The sequence below is a fragment of the Dreissena polymorpha genome, chromosome 1 (genome assembly GCF_020536995.1).
Source record: "Dreissena polymorpha isolate Duluth1 chromosome 1, UMN_Dpol_1.0, whole genome shotgun sequence".
In the NCBI taxonomy this organism is placed as follows: Eukaryota; Metazoa; Mollusca; class Bivalvia; order Myida; family Dreissenidae; genus Dreissena; species Dreissena polymorpha.
In genome coordinates, this window is record NC_068355.1 from 111,665,286 (window position 1) to 111,680,672 (window position 15,387).

General features: G+C 34.9%; 1 protein-coding gene across 1 annotated transcript; it reads right to left on the reverse strand.

Moving 5' to 3' along the window:
- Positions 1–10,272: 10,272 nt before the first annotated feature.
- LOC127866777 (uncharacterized) lies at positions 10,273–13,744 on the reverse strand. Its single transcript, XM_052407585.1, has 2 exons — positions 13,615–13,744; positions 10,273–11,425 (listed from the first exon to the last, which is right to left on the reverse strand). The coding sequence occupies exon 2, from the start codon at positions 11,365–11,367 to the stop codon at positions 10,330–10,332; it is 1,038 nt and encodes a 345-aa protein (XP_052263545.1). The 5' UTR covers positions 11,368–11,425; positions 13,615–13,744; the 3' UTR covers positions 10,273–10,329.
- Between the last annotated feature and the right edge of the window lie 1,643 nt (positions 13,745–15,387).

The following is a 15,387-nucleotide window of genomic DNA, read 5'->3' on the forward strand; positions in this document are numbered from 1 at the left end:
ATACACTAAATGATCGCTTCATGTAGGGCTGTACTCTCTAAAAAAATATCATAGTTGACAGGAAGGCATGTTTTACACTTTTTACCATTATTCAGGTGTTATCTTGCGGAGATAATGGTAGGGCATGAATAGGTGTTCACTACTGAATCCCTGAAATATGATACACTTGAAGACTATAGTAAACCATTGCACTAGAAAAGGTTACATTCCACTAAGAAACGGCCGAAAAAAAAAGTTGCAAAAACAGTCGATTTTGATTTGTGTCAAGTTCTTTCTTGCATTGTACATGACATATCTTTTTTATTGCATAAATCGATTCCGCTTAGAATGGCCTTTAAGAAAAGGTATGGTTATGGGGGTCTCTATGTGCAAAATGTTGCATTTATTTTCGCTCAAAGTTGTCGCTTTTACATTGAATTACATAGGGAAACTATTTGGTGTATTATGACCTAAACGCAAAACCAGGCCTAGTCACAAAGAAGCTGTATTTACAGAAAATCATCATTTTTTTAGTGAGATATGATGCGTTTTGGCAAATTTCACGGAATAAATGCGTTTGTTTCATGAATTTAAGGAGCATCGTGAGTTTTTAAGAAAAAAAGACGTTTTCAGAGGAAAATAAGAAAAAAATGTACAAAAACTCGTCTTGAGCATCTCAAATCGCAACAATTTGTGCTGAAAGAGCTCATGAACACGTTTTAATAGTTGTTTACTTCTTTTTCTACATAGCTTGTAACAATATTCCAGTATTTTGACCGATTGTAATTATTTAGGGTAATCGTTTTACGCCTGAACGCCCGTTATAAATCAAAGCTCCGAACGCGAAAGCCACATGGCTTATCAGGCGTTATAATAAAATGCATTGTCAAGCATTTCTACGTGAAAGATCGGTCTGAAAATTGGCATGCACATAGAAAATAGGTTTATAAGTATCGAGAAGTGCTTATTTTTCGCGATGTTAACAGTAAACGTTGTCTTATAGGTTACAATACACTAAATGATCGCTTCATGTAGGGCTGTACTCTCTAAAAAAATATCATAGTTGACAGGAAGGCATGTTTTACACTTTTTACCATTATTCAGGTGTTATCTTGCGGAGATAATGGTAGGGCATGAATAGGTGTTCACTACTGAATCCCTGAAATATGATACACTTGAAGACTATAGTAAACCATTGCACTAGAAAAGGTTACATTCCACTAAGAAACGGCCGAAAAAAAAAGTTGCAAAAACAGTCGATTTTGATTTGTGTCAAGTTCTTTCTTGCATTGTACATGACATATCTTTTTTATTGCATAAATCGATTCCGCTTAGAATGGCCTTTAAGAAAAGGTATGGTTATGGGGGTCTCTATGTGCAAAATGTTGCATTTATTTTCGCTCAAAGTTGTCGCTTTTACATTGAATTACATAGGGAAACTATTTGGTGTATTATGACCTAAACGCAAAACCAGGCCTAGTCACAAAGAAGCTGTATTTACAGAAAATCATCATTTTTTAGTGAGATATGATGCGTTTTGGCAAATTTCACGGAATAAATGCGTTTGTTTCATGAATTTAAGGAGCATCGTGAGTTTTTAAGAAAAAAAGACGTTTTCAGAGGAAAATAAGAAAAAAATGTACAAAAACTCGTCTTGAGCATCTCAAATCGCAACAATTTGTGCTGAAAGAGCTCATGAACACGTTTTAATAGTTGTTTACTTCTTTTTCTACATAGCTTGTAACAATATTCCAGTATTTTGACCGATTGTAATTATTTAGGGTAATCGTTTTACGCCTGAACGCCCGTTATAAATCAAAGCTCCGAACGCGAAAGCCACATGGCTTATCAGGCGTTATAATAAAATGCATTGTCAAGCATTTCTACGTGAAAGATCGGTCTGAAAATTGGCATGCACATAGAAAATAGGTTTATAAGTATCGAGAAGTGCTTATTTTTCGCGATGTTAACAGTAAACGTTGTCTTATAGGTTACAATACACTAAATGATCGCTTCATGTAGGGCTGTACTCTCTAAAAAAATATCATAGTTGACAGGAAGGCATGTTTTACACTTTTTACCATTATTCAGGTGTTATCTTGCGGAGATAATGGTAGGGCATGAATAGGTGTTCACTACTGAATCCCTGAAATATGATACACTTGAAGACTATAGTAAACCATTGCACTAGAAAAGGTTACATTCCACTAAGAAACGGCCGAAAAAAAAAGTTGCAAAAACAGTCGATTTTGATTTGTGTCAAGTTCTTTCTTGCATTGTACATGACATATCTTTTTTATTGCATAAATCGATTCCGCTTAGAATGGCCTTTAAGAAAAGGTATGGTTATGGGGGTCTCTATGTGCAAAATGTTGCATTTATTTTCGCTCAAAGTTGTCGCTTTTACATTGAATTACATAGGGAAACTATTTGGTGTATTATGACCTAAACGCAAAACCAGGCCTAGTCACAAAGAAGCTGTATTTACAGAAAATCATCATTTTTTAGTGAGATATGATGCGTTTTGGCAAATTTCACGGAATAAATGCGTTTGTTTCATGAATTTAAGGAGCATCGTGAGTTTTTAAGAAAAAAAGACGTTTTCAGAGGAAAATAAGAAAAAAATGTACAAAAACTCGTCTTGAGCATCTCAAATCGCAACAATTTGTGCTGAAAGAGCTCATGAACACGTTTTAATAGTTGTTTACTTCTTTTTCTACATAGCTTGTAACAATATTCCAGTATTTTGACCGATTGTAATTATTTAGGGTAATCGTTTTACGCCTGAACGCCCGTTATAAATCAAAGCTCCGAACGCGAAAGCCACATGGCTTATCAGGCGTTATAATAAAATGCATTGTCAAGCATTTCTACGTGAAAGATCGGTCTGAAAATTGGCATGCACATAGAAAATAGGTTTATAAGTATCGAGAAGTGCTTATTTTTCGCGATGTTAACAGTAAACGTTGTCTTATAGGTTACAATACACTAAATGATCGCTTCATGTAGGGCTGTACTCTCTAAAAAAATATCATAGTTGACAGGAAGGCATGTTTTACACTTTTTACCATTATTCAGGTGTTATCTTGCGGAGATAATGGTAGGGCATGAATAGGTGTTCACTACTGAATCCCTGAAATATGATACACTTGAAGACTATAGTAAACCATTGCACTAGAAAAGGTTACATTCCACTAAGAAACGGCCGAAAAAAAAAGTTGCAAAAACAGTCGATTTTGATTTGTGTCAAGTTCTTTCTTGCATTGTACATGACATATCTTTTTTATTGCATAAATCGATTCCGCTTAGAATGGCCTTTAAGAAAAGGTATGGTTATGGGGGTCTCTATGTGCAAAATGTTGCATTTATTTTCGCTCAAAGTTGTCGCTTTTACATTGAATTACATAGGGAAACTATTTGGTGTATTATGACCTAAACGCAAAACCAGGCCTAGTCACAAAGAAGCTGTATTTACAGAAAATCATCATTTTTTAGTGAGATATGATGCGTTTTGGCAAATTTCACGGAATAAATGCGTTTGTTTCATGAATTTAAGGAGCATCGTGAGTTTTTAAGAAAAAAAGACGTTTTCAGAGGAAAATAAGAAAAAAATGTACAAAAACTCGTCTTGAGCATCTCAAATCGCAACAATTTGTGCTGAAAGAGCTCATGAACACGTTTTAATAGTTGTTTACTTCTTTTTCTACATAGCTTGTAACAATATTCCAGTATTTTGACCGATTGTAATTATTTAGGGTAATCGTTTTACGCCTGAACGCCCGTTATAAATCAAAGCTCCGAACGCGAAAGCCACATGGCTTATCAGGCGTTATAATAAAATGCATTGTCAAGCATTTCTACGTGAAAGATCGGTCTGAAAATTGGCATGCACATAGAAAATAGGTTTATAAGTATCGAGAAGTGCTTATTTTTCGCGATGTTAACAGTAAACGTTGTCTTATAGGTTACAATACACTAAATGATCGCTTCATGTAGGGCTGTACTCTCTAAAAAAATATCATAGTTGACAGGAAGGCATGTTTTACACTTTTTACCATTATTCAGGTGTTATCTTGCGGAGATAATGGTAGGGCATGAATAGGTGTTCACTACTGAATCCCTGAAATATGATACACTTGAAGACTATAGTAAACCATTGCACTAGAAAAGGTTACATTCCACTAAGAAACGGCCGAAAAAAAAAGTTGCAAAAACAGTCGATTTTGATTTGTGTCAAGTTCTTTCTTGCATTGTACATGACATATCTTTTTTATTGCATAAATCGATTCCGCTTAGAATGGCCTTTAAGAAAAGGTATGGTTATGGGGGTCTCTATGTGCAAAATGTTGCATTTATTTTCGCTCAAAGTTGTCGCTTTTACATTGAATTACATAGGGAAACTATTTGGTGTATTATGACCTAAACGCAAAACCAGGCCTAGTCACAAAGAAGCTGTATTTACAGAAAATCATCATTTTTTTAGTGAGATATGATGCGTTTTGGCAAATTTCACGGAATAAATGCGTTTGTTTCATGAATTTAAGGAGCATCGTGAGTTTTTAAGAAAAAAAGACGTTTTCAGAGGAAAATAAGAAAAAAATGTACAAAAACTCGTCTTGAGCATCTCAAATCGCAACAATTTGTGCTGAAAGAGCTCATGAACACGTTTTAATAGTTGTTTACTTCTTTTTCTACATAGCTTGTAACAATATTCCAGTATTTTGACCGATTGTAATTATTTAGGGTAATCGTTTTACGCCTGAACGCCCGTTATAAATCAAAGCTCCGAACGCGAAAGCCACATGGCTTATCAGGCGTTATAATAAAATGCATTGTCAAGCATTTCTACGTGAAAGATCGGTCTGAAAATTGGCATGCACATAGAAAATAGGTTTATAAGTATCGAGAAGTGCTTATTTTTCGCGATGTTAACAGTAAACGTTGTCTTATAGGTTACAATACACTAAATGATCGCTTCATGTAGGGCTGTACTCTCTAAAAAAATATCATAGTTGACAGGAAGGCATGTTTTACACTTTTTACCATTATTCAGGTGTTATCTTGCGGAGATAATGGTAGGGCATGAATAGGTGTTCACTACTGAATCCCTGAAATATGATACACTTGAAGACTATAGTAAACCATTGCACTAGAAAAGGTTACATTCCACTAAGAAACGGCCGAAAAAAAAAGTTGCAAAAACAGTCGATTTTGATTTGTGTCAAGTTCTTTCTTGCATTGTACATGACATATCTTTTTTATTGCATAAATCGATTCCGCTTAGAATGGCCTTTAAGAAAAGGTATGGTTATGGGGGTCTCTATGTGCAAAATGTTGCATTTATTTTCGCTCAAAGTTGTCGCTTTTACATTGAATTACATAGGGAAACTATTTGGTGTATTATGACCTAAACGCAAAACCAGGCCTAGTCACAAAGAAGCTGTATTTACAGAAAATCATCATTTTTTTAGTGAGATATGATGCGTTTTGGCAAATTTCACGGAATAAATGCGTTTGTTTCATGAATTTAAGGAGCATCGTGAGTTTTTAAGAAAAAAAGACGTTTTCAGAGGAAAATAAGAAAAAAATGTACAAAAACTCGTCTTGAGCATCTCAAATCGCAACAATTTGTGCTGAAAGAGCTCATGAACACGTTTTAATAGTTGTTTACTTCTTTTTCTACATAGCTTGTAACAATATTCCAGTATTTTGACCGATTGTAATTATTTAGGGTAATCGTTTTACGCCTGAACGCCCGTTATAAATCAAAGCTCCGAACGCGAAAGCCACATGGCTTATCAGGCGTTATAATAAAATGCATTGTCAAGCATTTCTACGTGAAAGATCGGTCTGAAAATTGGCATGCACATAGAAAATAGGTTTATAAGTATCGAGAAGTGCTTATTTTTCGCGATGTTAACAGTAAACGTTGTCTTATAGGTTACAATACACTAAATGATCGCTTCATGTAGGGCTGTACTCTCTAAAAAAATATCATAGTTGACAGGAAGGCATGTTTTACACTTTTTACCATTATTCAGGTGTTATCTTGCGGAGATAATGGTAGGGCATGAATAGGTGTTCACTACTGAATCCCTGAAATATGATACACTTGAAGACTATAGTAAACCATTGCACTAGAAAAGGTTACATTCCACTAAGAAACGGCCGAAAAAAAAAGTTGCAAAAACAGTCGATTTTGATTTGTGTCAAGTTCTTTCTTGCATTGTACATGACATATCTTTTTTATTGCATAAATCGATTCCGCTTAGAATGGCCTTTAAGAAAAGGTATGGTTATGGGGGTCTCTATGTGCAAAATGTTGCATTTATTTTCGCTCAAAGTTGTCGCTTTTACATTGAATTACATAGGGAAACTATTTGGTGTATTATGACCTAAACGCAAAACCAGGCCTAGTCACAAAGAAGCTGTATTTACAGAAAATCATCATTTTTTAGTGAGATATGATGCGTTTTGGCAAATTTCACGGAATAAATGCGTTTGTTTCATGAATTTAAGGAGCATCGTGAGTTTTTAAGAAAAAAAGACGTTTTCAGAGGAAAATAAGAAAAAAATGTACAAAAACTCGTCTTGAGCATCTCAAATCGCAACAATTTGTGCTGAAAGAGCTCATGAACACGTTTTAATAGTTGTTTACTTCTTTTTCTACATAGCTTGTAACAATATTCCAGTATTTTGACCGATTGTAATTATTTAGGGTAATCGTTTTACGCCTGAACGCCCGTTATAAATCAAAGCTCCGAACGCGAAAGCCACATGGCTTATCAGGCGTTATAATAAAATGCATTGTCAAGCATTTCTACGTGAAAGATCGGTCTGAAAATTGGCATGCACATAGAAAATAGGTTTATAAGTATCGAGAAGTGCTTATTTTTCGCGATGTTAACAGTAAACGTTGTCTTATAGGTTACAATACACTAAATGATCGCTTCATGTAGGGCTGTACTCTCTAAAAAAATATCATAGTTGACAGGAAGGCATGTTTTACACTTTTTACCATTATTCAGGTGTTATCTTGCGGAGATAATGGTAGGGCATGAATAGGTGTTCACTACTGAATCCCTGAAATATGATACACTTGAAGACTATAGTAAACCATTGCACTAGAAAAGGTTACATTCCACTAAGAAACGGCCGAAAAAAAAAGTTGCAAAAACAGTCGATTTTGATTTGTGTCAAGTTCTTTCTTGCATTGTACATGACATATCTTTTTTATTGCATAAATCGATTCCGCTTAGAATGGCCTTTAAGAAAAGGTATGGTTATGGGGGTCTCTATGTGCAAAATGTTGCATTTATTTTCGCTCAAAGTTGTCGCTTTTACATTGAATTACATAGGGAAACTATTTGGTGTATTATGACCTAAACGCAAAACCAGGCCTAGTCACAAAGAAGCTGTATTTACAGAAAATCATCATTTTTTTATTGAGATATGATGCGTTTTGGCAAATTTCACGGAATAAATGCGTTTGTTTCATGAATTTAAGGAGCATCGTGAGTTTTTAAGAAAAAAAGACGTTTTCAGAGGAAAATAAGAAAAAAATGTACAAAAACTCGTCTTGAGCATCTCAAATCGCAACAATTTGTGCTGAAAGAGCTCATGAACACGTTTTAATAGTTGTTTACTTCTTTTTCTACATAGCTTGTAACAATATTCCAGTATTTTGACCGATTGTAATTATTTAGGGTAATCGTTTTACGCCTGAACGCCCGTTATAAATCAAAGCTCCGAACGCGAAAGCCACATGGCTTATCAGGCGTTATAATAAAATGCATTGTCAAGCATTTCTACGTGAAAGATCGGTCTGAAAATTGGCATGCACATAGAAAATAGGTTTATAAGTATCGAGAAGTGCTTATTTTTCGCGATGTTAACAGTAAACGTTGTCTTATAGGTTACAATACACTAAATGATCGCTTCATGTAGGGCTGTACTCTCTAAAAAAATATCATAGTTGACAGGAAGGCATGTTTTACACTTTTTACCATTATTCAGGTGTTATCTTGCGGAGATAATGGTAGGGCATGAATAGGTGTTCACTACTGAATCCCTGAAATATGATACACTTGAAGACTATAGTAAACCATTGCACTAGAAAAGGTTACATTCCACTAAGAAACGGCCGAAAAAAAAAGTTGCAAAAACAGTCGATTTTGATTTGTGTCAAGTTCTTTCTTGCATTGTACATGACATATCTTTTTTATTGCATAAATCGATTCCGCTTAGAATGGCCTTTAAGAAAAGGTATGGTTATGGGGGTCTCTATGTGCAAAATGTTGCATTTATTTTCGCTCAAAGTTGTCGCTTTTACATTGAATTACATAGGGAAACTATTTGGTGTATTATGACCTAAACGCAAAACCAGGCCTAGTCACAAAGAAGCTGTATTTACAGAAAATCATCATTTTTTAGTGAGATATGATGCGTTTTGGCAAATTTCACGGAATAAATGCGTTTGTTTCATGAATTTAAGGAGCATCGTGAGTTTTTAAGAAAAAAAGACGTTTTCAGAGGAAAATAAGAAAAAAATGTACAAAAACTCGTCTTGAGCATCTCAAATCGCAACAATTTGTGCTGAAAGAGCTCATGAACACGTTTTAATAGTTGTTTACTTCTTTTTCTACATAGCTTGTAACAATATTCCAGTATTTTGACCGATTGTAATTATTTAGGGTAATCGTTTTACGCCTGAACGCCCGTTATAAATCAAAGCTCCGAACGCGAAAGCCACATGGCTTATCAGGCGTTATAATAAAATGCATTGTCAAGCATTTTTACGTGAAAGATCGGTCTGAAAATTGGCATGCACATAGAAAATAGGTTTATAAGTATCGAGAAGTGCTTATTTTTCGCGATGTTAACAGTAAACGTTGTCTTATAGGTTACAATACACTAAATGATCGCTTCATGTAGGGCTGTACTCTCTAAAAAAATATCATAGTTGACAGGAAGGCATGTTTTACACTTTTTACCATTATTCAGGTGTTATCTTGCGGAGATAATGGTAGGGCATGAATAGGTGTTCACTACTGAATCCCTGAAATATGATACACTTGAAGACTATAGTAAACCATTGCACTAGAAAAGGTTACATTCCACTAAGAAACAGCCGAAAAAAAAAGTTGCAAAAACAGTCGATTTTGATTTGTGTCAAGTTCTTTCTTGCATTGTACATGACATATCTTTTTTATTGCATAAATCGATTCCGCTTAGAATGGCCTTTAAGAAAAGGTATGGTTATGGGGGTCTCTATGTGCAAAATGTTGCATTTATTTTCGCTCAAAGTTGTCGCTTTTACATTGAATTACATAGGGAAACTATTTGGTGTATTATGACCTCAAACAAGAGAGGAATGAATAGTTATTGGTTACACACCACTAAACAGTTCAGCGTTTCTTATTAAAACAATAACATTCACATACCGATTCCTAATTCTTTTGTAAGCGAATGTATACGCAGCATAATTTAATGATTATATAAACTAACGGTAACATAATAACATTGCGCGATTGCCTGTTGTGCTTATTATTTTCTAGGCCATTTATTTCACAAAACGCTAAATGGTAGTGGATAAGGAAGCCCATTAAATTTCAACCACAAAGGCCTGAACTGTTATACATATCGTGTATGATGATATAAGGGTTTAAGACCTTGTCGAGTTGGTTGTGTGAAGTTGTATGGCACAATATGCCTTGTTTGTGATTCTACTTGACACTACCAAAGAGACTATTGATTGTGGCCAGAACACAATTCATAATTAATAAACCATTTATAGTATACCATTTTCTGTATTATTTGATAAAAACTGAATATACACGAACTGAACCTAGCATAAGCTGATAATGAGGAAATGTTCCTTAGTATTTCATTTAGTTATGGCAATAAATCGATATCCAAACAAAAAGGCGCAAAACAAATGCAATACACACGACACACGTACAACGTAAACAAAACAGTTTAATAACTATTTTATGTCTAGGAGATTGTTCATCAAAATGATATAACAAACACGAATGACGTTTATGTCACGTCCTGTATTGGGCTCAAAGGGTTAATTAAGACAAGGTCGACCCTTTGTATTTACAAATTGAAAAAAGTTCGGCTACTCTAAGCTAGGCTAGTAAAGAATGTGGTTTCGAGTATGTATTACGTAATGGGGAAAGAAAAATGACAATTTTATTATTACAGTATGTTTACCATCGGGTCTTATGTAACCGTAAGGTATTATAAAGAAAAAAGGATTTTAGGACATATTCAATAAACTGAGGCAAGTGAATGTCATCGATATCTTTTATTTGGCACAAACAGAAAACATATTTGTTACGTATATTAAACATGAATATCAATAAAAGGCCATTCATCGCAGCTCCATTCTGTAGAATCACTGTCAGATTCGTGTTCTACTTCAATCGTGTACGCTCCAACATACTGATATTCGCGGTGTTCATCTTTCCACTCTACGAATTCAAAGTCCTCAAATTCGTTGTCAATCCCCACCCCGAGCAGTTCATTGGCGATATTCTCTAGTATATCATCCACATAATCTGAGACACATTTCTCATTTAGATGGCCATCATTGTTTAAATCTTTCAGAAATAAAAGTTGGCCTGGATATATTGAATTACAGACTTCAGTGTCATTTTGGTCGTGCGATTCGGTGATCCAAGTTGTGTTTGGCGAGCGCCCACATTTCAATTGAATGTCTGATATGGTCTCCACAACCAATGTTTGAGCAAACTGATCTAGGTCTGGTTCATCTACGATTTCGTAATGTGTGACCTGATTCTTGTTTAATTCATGATACGCATTAACTATCGTTGTAAGCGCTTCGCCAACAAACACATCAACCCAAATTTCTAGAGATTCGCCTTCATTTGCATCGTCTAATATGTCAATGTTCGTTTTCTGAACAGATTTGTTAATGCAATCCATATTTGACCGGTGACTTTGAAACAGCGTTTCTCTCTTTCTTCGCAGTTTGCGGCAATGATGCAATAGCATCTTAATACCCACACAATCAGCGTTCACTTTCTTTGACAGCTTTTCTATTACGTCACCGCAATCCACGTGTGCTGGTCTATTATGGCCAACCATATGCATTTCCGGTTCCATAGTCACAAGATGCAACGTTTCACTCATGTCATCTGAAAGACCAATGGGCACAGCATCACCAATTTCTACACCAGCTTCAACGAACGAATTCTCTGTCTTTTTATCGGTGAGTTCTGTATGAATTCGGCTGCTTTTCCACAGAATAATATGACTAACATGGTACGCCGTAGTTGTTCGGTGATGTCCGCACGTGCAATTGTTTGGAGAAGCGACGGTGGTCAACAAAATCATCCGTGGCAGGTGATAGGGAGGCATAGTGACAAATTTTGCGACGAGGCGCCACCTGCCGTGGGTTTCTTAATTACGCTCGTTTCTAGAAAAAGGGAGACAAACATATAGCATTTTATTGAGTTAATTGATAACCTACGGAATCCGGATAGTGCCATCTATAATCTCGCACTTCGTTCCTCAAGGGCGACACTAGACACACGAAGCGATACTTAATCTTTTTCTTAACAGTCGCAGCGACGCACGATATTTTTCTTGACAGTCGCGGCGATACCTGATATTTTTACCGACAGTCGCGGCGACGCACGATATATTTAACACGATATATCGCCCTTGTGCAGGTAGCCAAAAAGGCGACATATCGTGCGTCGCCGCGACTGTCAAGAAAAATATCAATTATCGCCGCGACTGTCAAGAAAAATATTGTGCGTCGCCGCGACTGTCAAGAAAGAGATCAAGTATCGCTTCGTGTGTCTAGTGTCGCGTTCAAAGGGCGACACTAGACACACGAAGCGATACTTGATCTTTTTCTTGACAGTCGCGGCGACGCATGATATTTTATTTTTCAAATATCGCCCATAATATCCGAATCTCGTGTATCGCGGTCGAAATTCAGACCGCGACACTAGACACACGAAGCGATACTGGATATTTTTCTTGACAGTCGCGGCGACGCACGATATTTGTACTGTTCAAATATCGCTGTAATAATATCGCCTGTCCACTGTCAGGTTATCTAAACGTTGTAACAGTAGTTTTTAACCATTTATTATTAACATTGCTGCCATCGACACACTTATAAAAGATTATTCTAGCATAGGAAACCGAGTACAGATTAATTAATTTTTATAATAATTTTGAAATATATTTACGAGGATATATGTTTAAAACTATTCAGAAATTTGAACAATGGGGTAAAATTTCTATCAATTTTAAGATAATAAATCATTATAATCTGCATCACTTCCAATTGGATTGCAGATTTATAGATAACATTTAACTTCAAGTAAGACATCACTATGAAACCAGAAGATTTCTTTTCAGTACACGTGTAATCATAATTTATAGGTTATCCAGATAATTGACGAGCAACATTAATGTCCAGTCTATTGATACAATAATTAGACGGTATTTTTGTTGCTGGTATTGTTTTACAATGAACCTTTTAAATACCTTTTTTGATGCTTTATCAAATAAATTATCGGCATAAATAAAACTGCATACAGTGCAAACAACAATTGCATAATACTCATATCGGCTAACAAAAACGCTTTTGAAGGGCGAAAAACGTTTGTTTCATATTGCTTAACAGGGTTCCAGATATAATATAAATGTCTATTATATAATTATATTCAGATAAAGTTCACACTGTTACTTTTGTGCATGTCAAATATGATTTAAACAAAAGCACGTAATGCACGTTGAACCGTTGAATCGAACAACTAATAACTTAACATTGGGAACACAGTCTTATATTCAAAATCGTTATTCCAAGCGATTTATCTATCATCAAATATACGTTTATATAAAATATTTATATAATATTAACTATTTATTTATGGCCAGATTGAAGTATACGAAGCGAATAGCTTGTTATATCAATCATATACATTTTAATTGCTGATCAGAAATAAACATTATTATAAGATAATATTATATCAAAAAATATATATACGACATGATGCACACGCTTGATGACGTGAAAATATCCCTTTTTGGTCTCCCCTGATTTTTTGAAAACCCGACAGGTGGACATGCGATACATTGTATTATTACAGCGATATTTGAACAGTACAAATATCGTGCGTCGCCGCGACTGTCAAAAAAATATCAAGTATCGCCGCGACTGTCAAGAAAAATATCGTGCGTCGCCGCGACTGTAAAGAAAAAGATCAAGTATCGCTTCGTGTGTCTGGTGTCGCCCTTGATGAAAGAAGTGCGAGATTATAGATGGCACTATCCGGATTCCGTAATAACCTTACAATAGAACGTGTCGAATGCATGTTATGTATTGTATGTAAGTTATTTCGCATTTATATTACTTGTATTAATTTTTGATAAATAATTATATGAGCTTTCGAACTGGAATTTAAGGTATTTAGATCAATGTTGTGTGTATTTATAACATGCAAATAAGATACTATCTGAATTTCAAGAGAGCGTCTTCTATAAGATTATTTTTACGAAATTATAAATTGACCAATTTGAAATTCATTCGTAATAATGGTATCTTTTAAAAGGTAACACGTGTATAAACTTTTTTTACATTCTTACCTTTTTCAACTCGTTTTATGAGTCTGAAGACATTAAACATTAAATGTAAGAAACACAAATCGAGAAACATGTACAGCGTCAAATGTGCGTCTTGTTGATTCTTAAAAAAAGCGGGTAGTGGTGGTGAAAGTTGACGTCAACTTCCCGCCAATAAAAACGTTAGTTGAAGCTTGCCGCGGTGGTGCACTTAATATGGCGTAGTTTTCAGAAAGGTTTCTAAAGAAACATTGATTATAAGTTTTATCTGAGAATAGAAAGGTTGCACAAGAAGGCCCGATCCAGCAATTAATGTTAATAGGACTACACCAATAAGTCTGTCAATGGGACTATTATTTAACAAGTATTGATGTTTAAACAAATTTTTCTGTCGTGAGTTGTCGAATTAGCATTAGAAAATAACGTGACTTGTATTGTATTTTTTACATGTATTACATTTTAATTATTTTTTTTAATAAATAAATAAATAAATACATAAATACATAAATAAGTAAATATATATATACATAAACAAATAAATACATAAATAAATAAATACTTTTAGATAACTGCCTTGATCGGCGTGTTCATTATTCAAGTCCTTGTTTACTATTTTGTTCTCACTTTCATACGGAGGTGGATATTGAGTCATTTGATAAGTATTTTATACGTGGGAACATAAAAAAGTGTTAGATACTTAATCAATTACATGATAATTCATGTAAACGGTGAATCTGTGCTCAAGGTGAAACATAATGGAACTATTAAATACCAGCAACATTTATGTTATACTTTAAAAGAAAGGCTAAAGTGCAAGGGACCTTTGATCTACAGCTGCCCACTAATTGTTTCTATCATCCCGACCTTTTTTTTGCGCGCCGACCCCGAACTTTTTTTGTAGTTCTACACTTTAAAAAAACAGAAATAAAATCTTTGACGATGTTAGTGGAAACAGAAAACTGTTTGGGGATGAAAAGAGAATGAAGTTTAATCGCTTATATATCAAACATTCAATACATAGACACATTAAAAACGAAAGGAATTACACAGTATATAGAAAATATATATGCGCCTCGCTTTGGGAAAATCGTGCTAAATGAACTAATGGAGTCCGCATAGGTTAATCAGGGACGGCAGTTTCCGATTTAATTGATATTGTATGGAACTCATATATTAGTCTCCTTTTTGTGTGAGTAATATCTTGTCCGCTTTCGCGTTGCAAAAGGCCAGTATTCGTTCATGTCCGTTGGGAGTTTTACCAAGTAGTAGTAGTAGTAGAAGTAGTAGTAGTAGTAGTAGTAGTAGTAGTAGTAGTTGTAGTAGTAGTAGAAGTAGTAGTAGTAGTAGTAGTAGTAGAAGTGGTAGTAGTAGTAGTAGTAGTAGTAGTAGTAGTAGTAGTAGTAGTAGTAGTAGAAGTAGTAGTAGTAGTAGAAGTAGTAGTAGTAGTAGTAGTAGTAGTAGTAGTAGTAGTAGTAGTAGTAGTAGTAGTAGTAGTAGTAGTAGTAGTAGTAGTAGTAGTAGTGTAGTAGTAGTAGTAGTAGTAGTAGTAGTAGTAGTAGTAGTAGTAGTAGTAGTAGTAGTAGTAGTAGTAGTAGTAGTAGTAGTAGTAGTAGTAGAAGTAGTTATGAAGTAATGGCTGTCCAAGTCAATTCGATGCACCCTATTGTTTGTTGATTTTGAGTTGAATACCATGTATACAATATATATATATATATAATTAGTTCATTTTATTCATCGGACAATTTTGTATATAATCACATTATCTTTGTGGATACGAATAACGACCGAGACATCTAG

Excerpts from the sequence above, each read along its gene's own strand:
- LOC127866777 (XM_052407585.1), bottom strand. The coding sequence starts at position 11,367 with ATGCCTCCCTATCACCTGCCACGGATGATTTTGTTGACCACCGTCGCT.